Consider the following 14,909-nt stretch of genomic DNA (forward strand, 5'->3'; position numbering starts at 1 on the left):
AAAAAAAAAAGAAAATTGTTTTATCGATAAATTTGACGACCTTTTTGATATAGCACATGCTGACGCTATGAATCTGATGAGTATTGAGTTGGATAAACAATTTTTAATTCGTCAACGTGAAAAAGGTCGTCCGGGATCGTTGAGTGGAATCGATTATGATTCATATCAAGCTGAACAAAAAAAGTATTTACGCTTTGAAAAAACAGAAAAAAGAAAAAAACGTACTTATGATGAAATAAAAGCATCGTGTAAGTGTTTAATTAACTTATAAATGTTCTATTATATTATATTGTTTATGAATAATAATTGCAGATGATACAGTTAAGTTTTATTCAGGATCGTCAGAAAGTGACACTGACGATGATAGTCAAATCATGTCGACCAATGATGATTTAATTTTTGAGAAAACATTATGTGAACCTGGTCCATCTACTAGTAAACGAGCTTCAAAACAGTTTCTCACTAACAAACTTGTAGCTGCATTGGATAGATGTATGATCAGTGACAGAGACGCCACTCATTTACTTATGGCAGCGGCTGAAGCATTTGGTCAAAACGTTGATAGTTTGGTAATAAATCGTTCGTCAATACATAGAGAACGTGAAAAGTTACGTAAAGAACGAGCTTTAAATTTACGTGAAAATTTTCAAATTAGCTTATTTAGTAATGCAGTCGTACACTGGGATGGCAAATTGCTTCCTTCGTTAACTTCAAAAGATCTTGTTGACCGATTACCAATAATTATTTCTAGTGGGGATCATGAACAACTTCTAGGTGTACCAAAATTATCAGAAGGAACTGGAGAGGAACAGGCTATAAAAGTATATGAATCAATTGAAGAATGGGGCCTAAAAAACTCAGTTGTAGCTGTTTGCTGTGATACTACGTCTTCAAACACCGGTAGATTAAAAGGCACATGTATATTATTAGAACAACGTCTTGAAAAAGATTTGTTGTATTTACTTTGTCGACATCATATTTATGAAATTGTTTTAAAAAGTATTTTCGAAGAAAAATTTGGTTCAACCTCAGGGCCTAATGTTCAACTTTTTAAAAAATTCCAAGAAGGCTGGAGTAACATAAATACAAATAAATTCAATCCAGGTATAGAAGATAAATATGTTAGTGAAAAATTATGCGATGCCAAACAACGTGTACTTGAATTTTCGCTAATTATTTCAAAAGAAAAACAGTTTAGAGAAGATTATAGAGAGCTATTAGAACTGTCTATAATTTTCCTAGGAGGAATCCCACATCGCAGTATATTGTTTCGAGTTCCGGGAGCATTCCATCACGCCCGATGGATGTCCAAAGCGATATATTGCCTAAAAATATATATTTTTAGAAAACAATTTCATATGACCGCAGAACAAGAAAGAGCATGTCGAGATATTTGTATATTTATAATATGTGTTTATATTGAAAGATGGTTTCGCTCACATGTTGCAATTGAAGCACCTTATCAAGATCTTTCATTTGTTCATTGTTTGATTGAATATGAAAAAATAGATAAAAATATATCAAAAATTGCATTAAAAAAATTTTGTGGTCACTTGTGGTACCTAACTCCCGAAGTAGCAGGATTATCGTTTTTTGATTCAAATATTCCTTTATCAATGAAATTAAAAATGGTACAGTCACTAAAAAATCACGATGACAATGCAAATGTAATTAAGCGTTATGTTGTTCCAATAAATAATTATGCGTCTCTAAAAAATAAACAAATTTATGAATTTATAAATAGTTCATCGATAAAGTTATTTGAAAGATTTAACATTGCCACCGATTTTTTGAACCAAAATCCGTTAGATTGGAATGAAAATGATAATTACCAAAAAGGTAAATCTTTATTTAATCAGTTGAAAGTCATCAACGATGCAGCTGAACGAGGAGTTCAATTAATAAGTAATTTCAATGAAATAATTACTAAAGATGAAGAACAAAAACAATTTTTAATACAATCGGTTTATGACTATCGTAAGAAATATCCTGATGCAAAAAGAAGTACTCTCTCTAGAGAATTTTAATATTATTTATTTTATAGCGAAATTTTAACCTTGCATTTATTAAAATTACAATATTTTTTATAACACATAAAAAAATAAATAAATACTTTCTCAGTTTCACATTCAAGCTAATATGTACTGGAAGTGTGTTATTTTTATTTTTCTTATAAATAAGCCAAAATAATCTATTATTTTGTCAATATAAAATTTATTATAGTATAAAACCGAGTTTTTGTTATTTTGTGATAGAATGAGTCGTTTTATGAGAAAAACACTTATAACAAATATTATTGTAAATTTAATTTTAAAAACATTTTATAATAAGTTATTTTTTTCTATAGTTAATACTTTCGGATTTAATCGCAAAAAACTGAAAAACACCTTTTTTAAAAAATGTTTGAACTTTTAACTTTTACGAGGTAAATACTTGACTTACGACTTTTTTAGTAATGAACTTTATTATTTAGAATATTAATATCTACAATTTTTTTCTTATAAACGTTTACGTAAATGTCATAGTTTTTGAGATAAACCACAATAACTGAAAAACTACCCTTATTACCGAGTTTTCAACCCTCTTGAGGCACGGCTTAGGGTTGACCAAAATTAACGAAATTAAGTATGAACCATTTTTTTATAGTTTAGAACAAATCTGGGGGGTGGCCCGATCAAATTTCGAAAAAAAAAATTCTACACCTATAAGCTAAGGACTACCCTAATGTGTCAGTTTATTTATTTATTGTATCATTAAAGTGTAGTGTATATTAAGATACAACTAATAGAGTAGGTAATTGATTTGACGCTATATTGTTTAAACCCAACTGAACTCTAAATTGAGAGAAAATAGACTTAGATGGTTCAGTCATGTTATGAGGAGAGAAAAATCGGAAGCTGTAAGAACAGTTATAGAAATGAATTTTGAAGAAAGAAGAGGTAGAGGAAAACCAAAAAAGAGATTGAGGAATATTATTGAATGCGATATGAGGACAGCTGATGTGAGCGTAGAAGGTGTGGGAGATGGTGTCAAGTGGAAATTTAGGATAAGGGTGGCTGACCCCAAGTAGTTGGAATTAAGGCAAAGAAAAAAAAAAGATTACCTGATATTCCGGTGGCAATTGACATAATATGATTGTTGTTTGGGAATGTACAATTTAGCGTTTAGTTGGATTTAAACAATATAGCGTCAAATCAATTACCTACTCTATTAGTTGTATCTTCATATACATTACACTTTAATGATACAATAAATAAATAAACTGACACATACACAAATACTCATTTATAACATTGTGTCTAATGTAAATGTAACATGATAAAAAGTAACCGTAAAATGAAAAAAATGGAAAATAAATTTCAATAGCGAAATTTTTTCCGCATTCTTTATGTGTTATATAATTTTTATTAATATTTTAAACATTTTTTCAATACTTACTTAATTAATAACTAATTATTATTAATTAAGAAAATTATTTTTTTCAACTCTAAAATAGAAATTTTATCATTAATTTCGGTTTTTGCAATAATTTAACTATTTATAAGTTGTATTATATTATGTAATGAAAGAAGATAGCAGCTTAAGATCAGCGTAGCACAGTGGCGTATTTTGTGGGGGTGTCCTCCATGTCTGGACTCCACCCGACTTTAAAAAAATGCCTAATATATTGGTATTAACTTTTTTTATAATATACTATATTTATTTACTATAAAATAAATGGTATTTTAAATAAATAACAAAATTGAAGATAATTTGATAGGATTCGACGACACGTATTTATCTACATTTTATCAGAGATTTCTAGAAATTATTTGGATTTCATTGGGTCATTTAGATAACAAAAATACCCATAGCAAAAATATAATAACAACGGAAATATTCGGAACTTGTAGTTCATTTTTAAATTTTTTTTATAGTTTATCAGTTTAGAGAATTATAAACAAATAAGTTTAGTTACCCCTATTCAATATACCGCATTCATAAAAAATACAGAAAAGAATTTTTTATAATTAAAATAGTATTTAAAAAATAAACAAAAGTTATGAAATTCTTTATGAATCGTCATTTAGTAAAATTAAAATTAAGTTGTTAAGATAGTAGATATGCTTGTTAATTTAAAAATTTATAATTGGCTGACTTTTTAACTTAATTGTATCCATAACTGTATATTATAATATTTGTATATTCACATAACAAGAACATTAAATTATTTCAGTTAAGATAAATTTATATTAAATTTGAATTTCTTAAATGAAATGTTACAAAGAAAAATAAGATTAAAATAAAATAACAAAACAACAATTAAACATAGAAAAAGTAAAAAAATGTTTGGTGGTATACAAATAAAAATTTCAATTTATAGTGAATATTAAGAAAATTGATATAAAATACAAAAATAAAATTTCATTCATAAAAATATTAATTGAATAGCTCGCCAGCAATAATTTCATTTTTGTGTCTTAATCTTATAAAAGGCATAAAATTTGCATTTATTGGTGTTGTATCTCCTCGAGACATTTTTTCTGCCAGCTCAACAGTAAATGGCCCACAATCATGTCCATTGGTTTGGCGAGATGTCTCGCCTATTTGTAATGTCCATGTAGAAGCTTTTCCTTTTTTGTCCATCTCCCATTCAATTAAGAAATTTTTTAATACCATTGGATAGGGACCCTCATACGACTTAAGACTATCATATGATGTCACAGTCTTTTCAGGTATATTAACCACTGTAAATATCCAATGACTCTCATATACATTCATGGGCACAAAAAGTAATTTTATTGTGTGAATATCTTTTTTTATCCATCTTCTTACAGCTGGATAACCTCCTCGAAGATACGCTACAATAAAATCAGTGACAACTGCATAAACTTCACCTTCTGACCGTTTTACTATCATTTTAATGTACTCATTAATTGTGTCTGAAGTATACCAAGATGTGGGGNTTAATTGTGTCTGAAGTATACCATGATGTGGGCGATTTAAATGAAGGTGCATTATACTGATCAAGAGATTTTGTGTTCTGATCTTGCATTACTTCTGCAAGTGTAACCATATTTAAACATTTTTCATAAAATTAATAAAAGACTTTGTTGAACAGTTTACTATTATTTAGGTTTATTTAAGGCTTTGGAATATGAAATTAAACACATATAATTACTTTTGTTTAAAACGTCCATGGACCCCCTTAATGACACGCCTCTGCAGAAGTTATATTAATTTAACTCGTATTATTATAATTAATTATGTTTAATAAATAATCTTTTTTTATTTAATTTTACATAAAATAAATAGATTAAATAACTAATTACCTTTTTCTTTCTCTGGTACTTTTATTACTTCAATAGTGGACAGAGCAAGTAAATTTACGTCATTCGGCGTATTTAAGGTCAAAGGATTAGAACTAACTTTTGGCTCTAAAATAATTTATGTTTAAAAATATTACATATTTGTTTCAAAAATCAAAACTTCATATTTTTTAAAAATGAATTATATTTTAAAAGTTGTATACTTTTTATGACTTTTTCATCTTCTTCGGATGACTTTCTTTTTAAATTTGGTCGAGCATTAGTATTAGAAGATAACTCAAAAAGTTGTTTTTTTATTTCGGATTTTTTGCGTTCCAAATTTTTCTTATGAAAACTCTTAACGGATCATAAAAATATATTTAATTATATGATAAATTTATTTAAGAAATCTGCTTTAAGTCCAAAAAATGGTTTAGGGTATACCCTAAAATCTTTTTATTGAAATAAAGCGTAATAAAATATACCTTTTCTAACAAATCAGCTGATATTAATAGCGGATTGTCTTTTGAAATTGCTATATTTTTTTTTTCTGTTGAATTTAAAATTTCATTTTTATATTTTTCAGATTTTTCATTCTGAAAAAGTGTTCCGAATTCTCTTTGCTGCATCATATTCTAGGTAACCAAAGAGATATTTAAATAAACAAATAAACTATACTTAATATTATATTATTATCTTCGATAAAAATTGAATTTCCCATAAAAATCTAATAGAAAAAATAGCAGAATAATATTAAACATTATGTTACCGCATTTATATTAAGGGGGTTGATAGTTTATTTTATATTTTTGAATCAGACAAATCTCAATAACATAGCTAAATCGAATAAATATATTAATATAATTATAGTTACCAATTTTTCTGGAATAATTTTATCATTTTTATTCGTTTTTCGATACGTGCGTTTTTTTGGAATAATGGAATTTTTTATAGGATAAATATTTTTATTAATAATTGCTGCAAATTGAATATAATTTTAATAATTATTAATTAAATAATCAATTTCGAAAAAGGTTTTTAATATTAAAATAGTTAAATTAAAGTAAAGCGACTGAATTATTGTTATATATGAATAAGAGAACTTATTATTAATTTTTCTTATATTTTATATTAAAAAACTTTTTCTCTATTCGAAATAGTTAGTTTAATTATTAATCTTAATAGTGTTTACAGATAATTCTTTCATCTTTAGATGACTTTTTTGATATTTGTCCTTTATTTGTATTATTTAAAACACAATTGGAATGCATGAAACGACGATTCCATATTTCTTCAACTCTGCGTATAACCTTATGTAAGTTTGATTCATTTGTTTGACCAAAAATATTTTTTTCACCTGCCATATCAATAACTAATTAAATAAATCTTAATAATTACACAAGACGATAGTTTATTTTTCACGGGAAAAAACGAAGTGAACTGAAATGTCGATAAAATCAACATTTACATCTAATTGTCAAGGAAACTTAATTGTAAAAATTCATTAAAAAAATGTATAAGCCAATTATAAATAAATTTAGTATAAACAATACTTATTTATTTTAATTGTATTATAGGTCAAAGAATACAATATTTTAAGAATTTAAAGAGAATTTAGCATAAACAATACTGTAATATTCTCCTTTGGAATATTAATAAAATCAATACCTCTTGTATTTCTAAGACCACAGAAAAGAATATGCTAACACGATTATACTTATGGTATTGACTTTTGGCAACTACAAAGTAGCCATGAGTCATTGTCTGTCTCAGCGTCTTCTAGGTACCACAAAAAGCATTAAATAAGGGAAGGTGATAATAAGTATCTGTCTTGTTTTGATTGTGTTAGGGGTTTGTTTAATAGTTGAGGATCTTGGTCAAAACCAAGAATCGGAAGCTACCCGACGTCTGCCCAAATATCGTCCCTATCTCCTTAAATGAGTTTTAATTGCCTGAAGGAGACACAGGCAATCGTGTACCTTAGTTACAGGGGATAGATTATTAGATAAAATTAGACTATTGTTTTATGTCAACGACAAAGTAAAGTTATATTTTAGATGTTTAGTAAATATAAGTTATATGTAATGTACAATACGTCTGACCTGAATCCTAGTACAGTTGGTTAGTAGGTATATCCAAGTGAGACGGAGTTGGTTGGCTATGATGACAATTGGCGATAAACGGGTCGTTGATTAAAAAAAGTTAAGTTATAAATAATATAAATAAGACGAAAGTAATAATATTGAAAACTATGTTTATAACGGCCACTCAAACACAACTGCCCTTTGTTAGTTCGACGTCAGTAGCACCGGGCTACAGACGAGTAGAATTGTCACATCAGTATCTCCCTCTATGCTAATTAATATGTATTACGAATTAAATAAATAGAAATAAAACGTGTGTAATGTAAGTGGTAATAACATAGTTATAAATGTTCTTACAATTCTTACAATTCCCTGTGGGTGGGGGACAGAATACACCCACGGCAGTCCATGCCCGTCGTAAAAGTCGACCAAAATGGACCTAACAATGGGCAGCAACATTGTTAGTATCAAGTATAGATTTATCTATACTTGAATAGCATCCCTTATTAATAAGAGATGTCATTGCGATGCAGAAGGCAACGGGAAACCACTGCATTAATTTTCCCAAACATCAAGCAATGAAGGTCAACCATATGAATGATATAAAACGAGACGATGGGATTCGGAACCCGGAGTCCAGCAGGGGGAGACAGAGCATGGCTTCTCAGGTCGTCAGCCAGCGAAATCCATGCCAAAGCACAAGACAAAACATTGAAAATAAAATCAAAAATAAAACAATTCCAACTAAAATAGGAACGTGGAACGTGAGAACGTTGTTAAGACCAGGAAGATTTGAAGAACTTAAACAACAAATGACACTTAAACAGCTTGATATTTTAGGAGTGTGTGAAACTAGATGGGGTGACAACGGAGATTTCTGGAGTGATAATTTTCGAATGATACATAGTGGAGATAAACAAGGGAAAAACGGTGTTGGAATACTATTAAACAAAGAATGGGGACTGCAAGTAGAAAATACCTATCATGTGAATGATAGAATATTACTAATAAAATTAAAGACATCCACAGTAGACATGATAGTCATCCAGGTATACTTTCCAACCTCGAATAGTGGAGACGACGAAATCGAACAAGTGTATGATTCTCTAGATGAACTGCTAGGAATAACTCGAGATAACGATAATGTAATTATTATGGGCGATTTCAATGCGGTAGTAGGAGAAGGACAAGACAATCAAATAGTAGGCAAACATGGCTTAGGAACAAGAAACATCCGAGGTGAAAGATTAGTCAATTTTTGTAAGCAGAACAATTTTCTAGTTTCCAACACAATGTTTGAAGTACCAAAAAGAAGACGCTATACATGGGTAGCACCAGGGGATACTAATCGTTACCAAATTGACTATGTGTTAGCAAAGAGCCGTTTCAAGAACCAAATAATGACAAGTCACAGTTTTCCTGGCGCGGAAATCGATAGCGATCATAACCTAGTAGTGATGAAGTACAAAATAATACACAAGAAAATTACAAAGCGACCCAAATGTAAAATATGGGACATAGAAAAACTTAAAAATGAAGAAACAAGGCAAGAGTTCCAAAACAAGGTTCATAACGGAGTGATAGCTGAGGGTATCGACCCACCATGGGAAAAAGTGGTTAATAATATTCGGAAAGCTGCCGAAGAATCAATTGGATTTAGGAAACTAAATCCAAGGAAACCATGGATAACGAATGAGATAATGGACTTAATAAAATACCGCAATAAATTAAGGAAGACTGATGATTCGATGTATAGAATAATAAAGAACCGTATTACCCAAAAGTGCAGAGATGAAAAGGAGAAATGGATGGATATAACATGTGAAAAAATTAAAGCAAATATGACTGCAAATAGAATGGACAAAGCATATGGAATGATTAAACGATTGTCAAGATTACCGAAGCCAAGAAGCAAAATTGTTAAGGATATGAATGGACAACTGATTTTAGATGAAGGTGGAATAGTGACGAGATGGAAAGAGTACATAGAAGATTTGTATAAAGGTTGTATAGGAGAAAATGACATAAATATTGAAAATATAAGTGAGTCAAACAGAGAAGACATAGGGCCAAATATAACAAAAAGCGAATTTATTAAAGCACTAAGTGAATTGAAACAAGGTAAAGCGACAGGAGTAGATGACATCCCAGCAGAACTATTAAAAAACGTCGGAAAAGATACCGAAAATAAGCTATATGAAATGATTGAGGAAATGTATAGGGATGGCAACATTCCGGAGGACTTTGCCAAAAGCAAAATTGTACTTATCCCTAAAAAAGGGAATTCCACAGAATGCAAGAATTACAGAACAATAAATCTCTTAACACATGCGTCCAAAATACTTCTTATCATCATAAAAAATAGGATAAGGACAAAAACCGAAGAGGAGCTTGATGAAGACCAATTCGGGTTTAGACAGGGAGTTGGTACAAGAGAAGCAATTTTAGCTCTAAGGGTACTCACCGAAAGAAGGTTAAATGTAAATAGAAATACATTTATAACTTTTATAGATCTAGAAAAAGCCTTTGACACAGTTAACTGGGCTTTATTGATGAACTCTATGAAAAGAACTCGAATAGATTGGAGGGACAGAAGAGTAATAATGTTACTATACAAGAAACAAGAGACCTTACTAGAGGTAGGAGAACATAGTGCAACAGCAAAAATTAGAAGAGGGGTAAGACAAGGTTGTTCCTTATCACCTTATCTGTTCAATTTATTTGTAGAAGAAATCATAGACAAGTATAAGAGAAACTCTAAAGGAATAAGCATAAATGGAGAAAAGATACATTGTATACGATTTGCAGATGATATTGCTTTAGTGTCTGAATCGGAAAAAGACATGCAAAAATCTCTAACCACCCTCACTAAAATATTGCAGGAGTATCAAATGAAAATAAATGCAAATAAAACAAAGTCAATGGTGGTGACTAAAGCAAAAGAAATTCCTTTAGTGAGGTTGGAAATAGATAATAACTTAATTGAGCAGGTTCAACAATTTAAGTATCTAGGAAGTACGATTACTAGCGATGGTAGATGCTCAATAGAAATTAGACAAAGAATAGCTATGGCAAAGAGAGCATTTATGCAAAAACGGCAGCTACTTACAAACAAAAAACTCAATATAAAAATGAGAAAAAATTTTGTCAAATGCTATGTATGGAGCGTACTACTATATGGCTGTGAAACATGGACCATCAATGGACAAGACAAGAAGAAGTTGGAAGCTATGGAAATGTGGACATGGAGAAGGTTGCTGAAAGTCAGCTGGACAGAAATGAAAAGTAACGTAGATGTATTAAACCAAGTAGGGGAAAAAAGAATTCTGTTAAACGTCATAAAAGAAAGAAGTGGAAAAATGTTCGGTCACCTATTAAGGCACAATTCGTTTATAACAAATATATTTGAAGGGCGAATAAATGGACACAAAGGTAGAGGTAGACCGAGGAAAGCATATATAGAAGAAATGATAAGACAAGCTGACTGTAGTCGATACATAGACATGAAAAGACTGGCTTTTAACAGAAAAGAATGGAGATCCAGATTTGCAACGACAAGGCAAGGCCTTTAGTAGAGAAGAAGACAATTGTAAAGCATGACTCAATCAGACGTTTCATCCCTGTGTTATGTTTTTCGTGGTATGTTATATAAGGGCTGGAGACTGCTTTAGTCAGTCAGTCAATCTTTCATTTTTCTTGTTCACTTCTCTCACTACAATGTCAAGTTAATCAATTAAAAATATAATTCCAAACATACTTGTGCGTATTCTTTTCTGCTGTTTGTTTTTAGACTTTTTACACTAAATTTAAAATATACATTTGTGAAAATAATTAACACTTTCTATAATAATAAATACGCTTCTGCTAACCAAGTTCGATTCTCATTTATTAACATACTATAGTATTAAATATATCTTAACAACCATAGGTCTACACTCAAGATTTAATCATCACCAGTGAATATCAAGTAAGAGTAGTTTTAATACACTAACTACATTAATAAAGTAATAACTAGAAATAAAGTACATGTATCTATTATGTCTTTACAGATTATGTCATTATTATTGTTCTTTATTAATACCACCCCCAACAACTTTTTTATTAGTTATTACAAGTGGCACCCAACTAGTGGTTTTTAACTCGCTTAATTTATGTAAAGGGAGGTATTTTATACATCATTTTTATATAGTTCTTCATATAAATGACGGAACTTACAAAACAATTAATTATTAAAGTTATAAAACGTATGATAATACAAGTAATTCATCAATCCACCAACAAACATATACTAAATATTCATTATTTAATGAAAACACAAATTGCAGACATCATACTTAAAACTAACAGTTATTTAATTAAATTCGTTACCTTCTAATAAAAAACAAAAGCCTAATTAAAAATATTATTTATTTAATATAACTTTCCTATAATATCTATGTTTTCTTATAGTTTCTATAATCTCTACTTATAATAATTCAGCAAAGTTATAAATTACAACATACAAAATTTTTCTTTATATTTCAATTGCATTATTAAATGGGAGAAAATCCCGAGGAATCAAATAAAATAATACAAAACTCTATTGATTTTGCCTTCTGGATTAAAAAAGCTTCATTTAATTCATTATCTGAAGAATTAAATAAAAGAAAATTAATTACTGAAGGTTCAATTACTGATCTTAAATTAGAATTTAAGATTATTATTCTTCTTTATTAATAACATCCCCAACAACTTTATTTTTAGTTATTACAATACTTATTTATTTTAATTGTATTATTGGTCAAAGAATACAATATTTTAAAAATAATACAGAGAATTATCAAAAAAAAAAAATATNAACCCTTAACCTGCCCACAAGGGGGGATTTAAAATGACAACTTTTTCACAAAAATTAATTTTTTTAACTTAAATTTTGAAAATGTTCCGGAAAGTCTGACACTTCTATATATATCTTAAATTAAAGCTAATGTAATATACTTAATCATGAAAAAAAAAAATTTCGGACTTTATCTTATCTTCACGGTGAGAATGGCTACTGAATGCTATTTTTGTGTGAAAATTTTCGATTTTGTATTTTCGATTTTTAACTTTATAATGCTATAACTTTTTGAAAAATGTATGGATCAGCACAATTTTTTTATGAGAAATAATATTTTCTAATAATCCCTTTTTAATTCGACATACTTTATCTTAATTAGGATATTAATAATGAACTAGCAGATCATGTAGCTTTTGGAATAACCCACCCANATAAGGAACCAGCAGATCAAGTAGCTTTTGGAATAAAACACCAATTTTTTTAAAATTAAACACTATCTAAAGATTTGCATCGAAGCGTTTATTTTTGATAGTGATTTTAATCACTGTCAGATATCATTTACTTGATCCAACTATGCCACGTCACCACTGTGCCGCGACCCCCATGTGCTGGGTTTTTGTTTATTTATTACATTAGTTTACAAATGATAGAGATTTTTTTATTAAAATTCAAGTTAAATAAATTTTATATCGGTTAACAGAATATTTATGCGTATAAAATTTAATCTGTATGAAATAAAATATCAACGTTTGGATTTATTCTCTTGCAACTATTAAAAATTTTGCCCATGTGAAATTGCTATTTCCATTTAGTTATTAACAAAAAACATCATGCCATGCGATTATAATCAACATAAAAATTTATTAAGTTGAATATATAATATAGTTTAACAATTTAATTAATAATTGAATTAATGACATAATAATTCTGATAAAAGAAAATAACAGGAGATTTGAATTAATTTTAACGACTTTAACAAATCGAAAATAACTTTAGGGTTTAACTACCTTATATGTTTAATTATTATTTGCATTTTTAATGTTATTATTATTATTATTTTTTTTTTTTTTTGACAATAACGGCTATCTTTGTAACTTCAATGTAAATGACAAATTATCCAAGAAAATCAAGGAAATTTTAGAGAAATATTAAGATACAGTGCCCAAGGAGATGACCATTTAAAATCATTTTTGGAAGCTGAAGAAACAATAAAATATACAAGTGAAACACTTCAGAATGAAATAATTGAATCCTGTAATAAAATTATTTTAAATAAAATCGTAACAAACATAAATGCCCAAAGATGTTTCATAATACTTTCTGAAANACAAACATAAATGCCCAAAGATGTTTCAAAATACTTGCTGATGAAACGGCCGACATTGGTGGAAGCGAACAAGTAACTTTGTGTGTTCGATATTTAGATGTTGAAAATATGATTATCAAGGAAGAATTCTTCAGTTTGTGCCTACAACAGATACTACTGGAAAAGGTTTATATATTATTATTCAAAGTTTACATTCATTTGGTGTAGAAACAAAATACCTTAGAGGACAGTGTTACGATGGATGTGCTTCTATGTCTGGTCAATTTAACGGAGCTCAATCTCTTATTTACCAAAGTTATCTNACGGAGCTCAATCTCTTATTCACCAAAGTTATCCGCTTGCGACGTTTGTTCATTGTGCTGTTCATGTTTTAAACCTTGCTATTTCTTATTCATCTTCTATACAAGAAACACGAAATTGATTAGGAACCACATCTAAAGTTAGAGATTTTTTCATATACCCAAAGCGAAAAGATGTGTTGAAAAATCAAATTGAAGAAAGTCAGAAATGTATAACTAAAAAATCATTANTCAAATCGAAGAAAGTCAAAAATGTATAACTAAAAAATCATTAAAACAATTATGTGCGACTAAATGAGTTGAACGTTTTTATGCTGTCAATGATTTTCTTGAGCTTTTTGTGTACCTAATTGAATCGTTATTTATAATTTCGAAGTGGAATGACACTGAAACATCATCAAAAGCAAGTAATTTACGAACATCAATACTGAAAGGAGATTTTATTATTTGTTTACTTATTATAAATAAAGTATTTAGTTATGAGTTACTTTGTTTAAAACAACTTCAAAGAAATTAGCAGGTACACAGCATTGTTATTATCAATGGTAGTAAGGCACATTGTTGTAGTTTATGAATACACTAAATGACAATACAGAAAGTATATCTATGATAGTTGACATTGATATCATATAAACCATTTAGCTACCTGTATTTGTAATCATATCATCATGTGTATTATACATGTATATTAACTCAAAAATTTGAAACTTTAAATGTTTATATCTAATAAACTAATAAAGTTATATTAAAAATTCAAATGCCATTTACTATTTAATTAAAAATCCAAACATTTTATTATATTCAAAATATGTGTTCCCATTTAAAAGACAAAAAGACAAAGTTGACACCCTTACAAGGCATAAGGGATGAACATAAAAAGTTTTAAATAGTTAATAATTTAAGAATAATGTGTAACTAAAGAAAACCAAAAATAATGTTTAAATTATATTTATTCTACAAGTAAATGAGTGGGTTATGATAAAAAAATCAGTCTGTATACTGTAATATAGTTTATCATTTGTAAAGCTGAAAGTAAAACATTTTTGTAATGTTTCGTTTAATTGTAATTTCCTGATCTATTATTACTAGACC

General features: G+C 28.7%; 2 protein-coding genes and 2 long non-coding RNA genes across 5 annotated transcripts; 1 reads left to right on the forward strand and 3 right to left on the reverse strand.

Annotated features, from left to right (window-relative positions):
• The first annotated feature begins 13 nt into the window (after positions 1-13).
• LOC126894811 (uncharacterized) lies at positions 14-2,200 on the forward strand. The gene is made up of 2 exons (XM_050666099.1): positions 14-248; positions 313-2,200. The coding sequence occupies exons 1-2, from the start codon at positions 68-70 to the stop codon at positions 2,025-2,027; spliced, it is 1,896 nt and encodes a 631-aa protein (XP_050522056.1). The 5' UTR covers positions 14-67; the 3' UTR covers positions 2,028-2,200.
• Positions 2,201-3,954: 1,754 nt separating this feature from the next.
• LOC126895285 (sentrin-specific protease 1-like) lies at positions 3,955-4,899 on the reverse strand. The gene is made up of 2 exons (XM_050666997.1): positions 4,489-4,899; positions 3,955-3,960 (listed from the first exon to the last, which is right to left on the reverse strand). The coding sequence occupies exons 1-2, from the start codon at positions 4,897-4,899 to the stop codon at positions 3,955-3,957; spliced, it is 417 nt and encodes a 138-aa protein (XP_050522954.1).
• Positions 4,900-4,946: 47 nt separating this feature from the next.
• LOC126910385 (uncharacterized) lies at positions 4,947-5,541 on the reverse strand. The gene is made up of 3 exons (XR_007705241.1): positions 5,513-5,541; positions 5,313-5,417; positions 4,947-5,040 (listed from the first exon to the last, which is right to left on the reverse strand). It is a non-coding gene; the product is annotated as an uncharacterized LOC126910385 (long non-coding RNA).
• Positions 5,542-5,585: 44 nt separating this feature from the next.
• On the reverse strand, positions 5,586-6,779 carry LOC126894501 (uncharacterized). Of its 2 annotated transcripts, XR_007701433.1 has the most exons (4): positions 6,481-6,490; positions 6,163-6,266; positions 5,774-5,923; positions 5,586-5,645 (listed from the first exon to the last, which is right to left on the reverse strand). It is a non-coding gene; the product is annotated as an uncharacterized LOC126894501 (long non-coding RNA). The 2 variants fall into 2 exon arrangements; XR_007701432.1 differs by having other exon boundaries at positions 6,163-6,779.
• Between the last annotated feature and the right edge of the window lie 8,130 nt (positions 6,780-14,909).

This window comes from Daktulosphaira vitifoliae, unplaced genomic scaffold, assembly GCF_025091365.1.
Source record: "Daktulosphaira vitifoliae isolate Bord-2020 unplaced genomic scaffold, ASM2509136v1 Scaffold_1, whole genome shotgun sequence".
Lineage (NCBI taxonomy): Eukaryota > Metazoa > Arthropoda > Insecta > Hemiptera > Phylloxeridae > Daktulosphaira > Daktulosphaira vitifoliae.

What these genes read in the sequence shown, in the direction of transcription:
- LOC126894811 (XM_050666099.1), top strand. Translation starts at nt 68, where the DNA reads ATGAATCTGATGAGTATTGAGTTGGATAAACAATTTTTAATTCGTCAA. An exon ending in TGATGAAATAAAAGCATCGT is followed by an intron (nt 249 to 312) that starts GTAAGTGTTTAA and finishes TAATAATTGCAG; the next exon opens with ATGATACAGTTAAGTTTTAT.
- LOC126895285 (XM_050666997.1), bottom strand. Translation starts at nt 4,899, where the DNA reads ATGATAGTAAAACGGTCAGAAGGTGAAGTTTATGCAGTTGTCACTGAT.